Source organism: Topomyia yanbarensis, chromosome 2 (genome assembly GCF_030247195.1).
Source record: "Topomyia yanbarensis strain Yona2022 chromosome 2, ASM3024719v1, whole genome shotgun sequence".
NCBI lineage: Eukaryota > Metazoa > Arthropoda > Insecta > Diptera > Culicidae > Topomyia > Topomyia yanbarensis.
The window spans coordinates 2,491,307-2,495,130 of NC_080671.1; the positions used below are offsets into that span (position 1 = coordinate 2,491,307).

General features: G+C 47.1%; 1 protein-coding gene across 1 annotated transcript; it reads right to left on the minus strand.

Moving 5' to 3' along the window:
• Positions 1 to 643: 643 nt before the first annotated feature.
• On the minus strand, positions 644 to 3,619 carry LOC131686262 (uncharacterized). Its single transcript, XM_058970528.1, has one exon. It carries the CDS (start codon positions 3,617 to 3,619, stop codon positions 644 to 646), a length of 2,976 nt encoding a protein of 991 aa, XP_058826511.1.
• Between the last annotated feature and the right edge of the window lie 205 nt (positions 3,620 to 3,824).

Here is a 3,824-nt window from a genome sequence, read left to right on the forward strand (position 1 = left end):
ACAAGCCCACGGCTGTCACGGTCAATATGACTGTTGATAACATAAACAAGAAATACGTCTATGGTTCAGCATCGCTTAGCTTTAATCTCTAAAGTTAAAAGCCGGTATTTCAAGGACCCGCACTGTATGAAGGCGTTATATTGTTCGCTGGTTCGTCCACTACTCGAAAATGTTTCTGTTGCCAGCAGCAACGTGATCATGTGAATTTATGAAAACCTTTATTCCAGCGTAGTAACAGTAGAGTTATAAATTCCTGAACATATATAAATTAGTACAGGGCAAAACATATAACTAGATAAAGGACTTACTTTTAATGATCTTTCTACTTCTTCTGGGATTGAGAAATTGCCTAACCTTAGCAACGTTAGGTTTTAGAGCAACGTGACGCTCAAGATTCTATTTTTAAATGAATTCATGTTTCAGTGTTTAATTATAAATTATAAATTATCTAAATTAACTGTCGGCTTTCTCACCTTATCTTCGGTATTACCGGTTTGCTGTAACCCAGCGCCGATTCTCAACTCAACGGTCGTAATAATTCTATAGACTCTAGTTTCAGCACAGCTAGTTATGTGAAGCACAATAAAATGAAATAATCTATAGCTTTCGAAATATATACTTTTAATACTCCACTCGACCTTTGTCATTGATGCGGCGATCCTTTGAATGTGTGACGGGTGCGCCTAATCGAGCTTGTCTGTCGATCGTCGATCTTTTTGACTTGAGAAACGAGGGGCCTGCCGGCTCGTTGTGGCGCTGTTAACATTCCCCCCGGAATGCATTGAGGCTCCGTCCGAAACGTATTCCTTCCTACGCCAACGTCGAGCACCGCCAGGTTCACGGCTGGTCTCTCGTATATCCCGCCGCTGGGAGTTTGTATCGTTGCTGATCGTACTTGTCCATCCATTGCAGATTTCGTTGCTATGACCCTGCCCTTTGGCCAACTGTTTCGTGGAAGTTTAGGATCAGCCACGATGACTATGTCGTTGACTTCAATAGGCTTCGTTGCTGCGAACCATTTGGATCTTCTGGTGATGGTCGGCAGATAATCTCTGAGCCATTGTTTCCAGAAGTTATTGGCCAGAATTTGAGAGAACTCGTAGTTGTTCTTTAGGGCGCGGGAACTGTCGTCGAAGGAAACGAAAGGCTTCAGCCCATTGGAGGACTGTAGAAGAAAATGATTGGGAGTTAATACTGGAGAGAGGTCACCATCTATCGGGATGTTTGTCAACGGTCGGGAATTGACCGTATTTTCAACTTCATTTAGTGCATTCTCAAGCACCTCTGCAGACACTACTCTCGTAGCTATCACTTTGATTAAGTTTTGCTTCACTGTTCTGATGAGACGCTCCCACGCACCACCCATATGTGGGGACGCAGGGGGGTTGAATCTCCACTCGGTGTATCTCGAAGTGAACTCAGTTACCAGCTTTTCTTGATCAATATTCGAAATCGTCTCTTCGATCACCTTTTTGGCGCCTTGAAAGTTGGTGCCTCGGTCGCTGTAGATTATCGAAGGTGTTTCTCTTCGGTTGAAAATGTTTCGAAGGGCCATAATACACGAATCTGTAGAGAGCGAATAGGCGACCTGTAGGTGGATTGCGCGTGTAGTGAGGCACGTAGCGAGAACTCCCCATCGTTTTTCTGTGCGACGACCGACCGATACCGTAATCGGTCCGAAGTAATCCACTCCAGTATGGGTGAAGGGACGAGTATAGGCAGCTAGACGCGCTTCTGGAAGGTTGGCCATCGCCGGTGGACATGGTGTTGCGCGATCGTTCTTGCATTGTTGGCATTCTCTGCGCACTCTCCGATAGACGACCTTCAACCGTGGGATGTAGTAATGCTGTCGAAGTTCATTTACCACGGTTTCGTGGTTTTGGTGATGGAACCGGCGATGAAAGTGTGCCACCACGAGTTTTGTTATGGTGTGTTCTCGGGGGAGTACAATCGGGTTGGAGGCGTCCACATCGATGAATTTACATCCTCCTGTCCGACCCTGCACCCGGAGTACGTTCTGCTTATCTAGGGTAGGGCAGACGTAGTGAATTGAGCTGCTTCTAGGTATTTGCTTCTTGTTTTCGGAAGAGATGTTCATATTCAGGATGGCTAATTCGTCCGCGAACGCATCTCCTTGAGCAATGCGATACAAATAGTTTTCAGCTCGAACGAGTTCGTCGGAAGTTAGCGGCCCGCTGAGTGGTCGTTCCTTTTTCACCAGTCTTTCCCAGTTGAAAGCATATCGAGTGAACATTGCCGTTCGGCGCACCAGCGTTATCCAGCTTGAAAACTGTTCCGGCTTAATCAATGTTTCTGGCGCAGCAAAGTGAGCTAGCACATGTGGACGGAGTTCTTCGTCGGTTGTTCCATACCGCCGCAACGTTATTGGCCACTCTTCCTCGAGCGTCCACAGAAAGGAGGGTCCATGAAACCACGGACTTTGTGGGGTAAGATCCGGAAAACCTTTCCATTTGGTGCCTAAGTCTGCAACGTTCTGTTTTGTTGGTATCCAATGCCATTCAGACACTTCGGTGCTCTCCAGAATTTCACTGACCCGAATGGCGACAAATTGACTATATCGTCTGTGGTCGGAGTTCAGCCAACAGCACACATCTCTGGCATCGGTGTAGAAAAAACGCTGATTGACTTTGACATTCAAAGCACGCTGAATAGTATTCGTTAACCGCACTCCTAAGACAGCTGCTTGAAGTTCGGCCCGGGGAGTTGACAGAAAGCGAAGGGGCGCCACTCTTGTCTTAGCGCCTGCAACTGCGCACTCTATCTTAGATCCTTGTTGGAAACGCAGGTAAACTGCTGCTGCAAATCCGTTCTCGCTAGCGTCGACAAAGGTATGCAGCTGTATCTGAACGTTAACGGAGGTCAGTTGACGAAAGCACCTTGGAATTTCAATGTCTTCTACACTGGGAAGGACCTTTACCCAGAGCAACCACTTTTCAAACTCTTTTTCTCCGATTTCATCATTCCATCCAATTCCAGAACGCCATACTTCCTGCAACAAAACCTTGAGGTACATAAGGAAGTGTGCGATAAATCCGCAGGGATCGAACATTAGCAATGACATTCGAAGAGTTTCTCGCTTGGTTGGTCTCCGTCGGCCGGATAGAAGGTCGTCCTGGAACCTGATCGAGAGCTTGAAAGTGAAGCTGTCCTTTTCAGTGTCCCACCACATGCCAAGTATTTTCTCGGTAGATAGGCCATCGCTCACGTTCAGGTCTTTCTCGGTCGTTGGGCTTTTCTTCAGCAGATCAAGAACCGTCGGTGAATTTGAAAGCCAATTTCTCATTTCGAACCCGCCTTCGTGGTGAATCCATTTGATCTGTTGTGCGATAGAAGCTGCTTCCTCTTCAGTCTCTACGCTAACGAGCATATCGTCGATGTAGTGCTGCTTGATTATGGCACGAACGGCTGCCGGAAATTCGTTCTCGTACAGTTTGGCGTGTTTGTTTTTTACGTACTGGGCAGTACTTGGCGAACAGCACGCGCCAAACGTTAGCACCCGCATGACGTAGATATCGGGTTCCTCCGAGTCCTCCTTGTGCCCCCAGAAAAAACGTTGACAGTGCTGGTCTTCCTCTCGCATCAATACTTGGTGGTACATTTCCCGCAAGTCTCCACAAATTGCTATCCGGTGTTCTCTGAACTGAATCAACACGCTTAGCAATGACGTCAGGTAGTCGGGTCCTTTTAAAAGCATAGAGTTGAGCGAGACTTCGTGAGACTTGGCGGCGGCGTCCCATACCAATCTTGTCTTTGCAGGTTTGTTGGGATTCACAACCGGAAATACCGGCAAATACCACACCCTT

Bases quoted from the DNA above. Each gene is read 5' to 3' on its own strand.
- LOC131686262 (XM_058970528.1), bottom strand. From the start codon at position 3,619: ATGTACCACCAAGTATTGATGCGAGAGGAAGACCAGCACTGTCAACGT.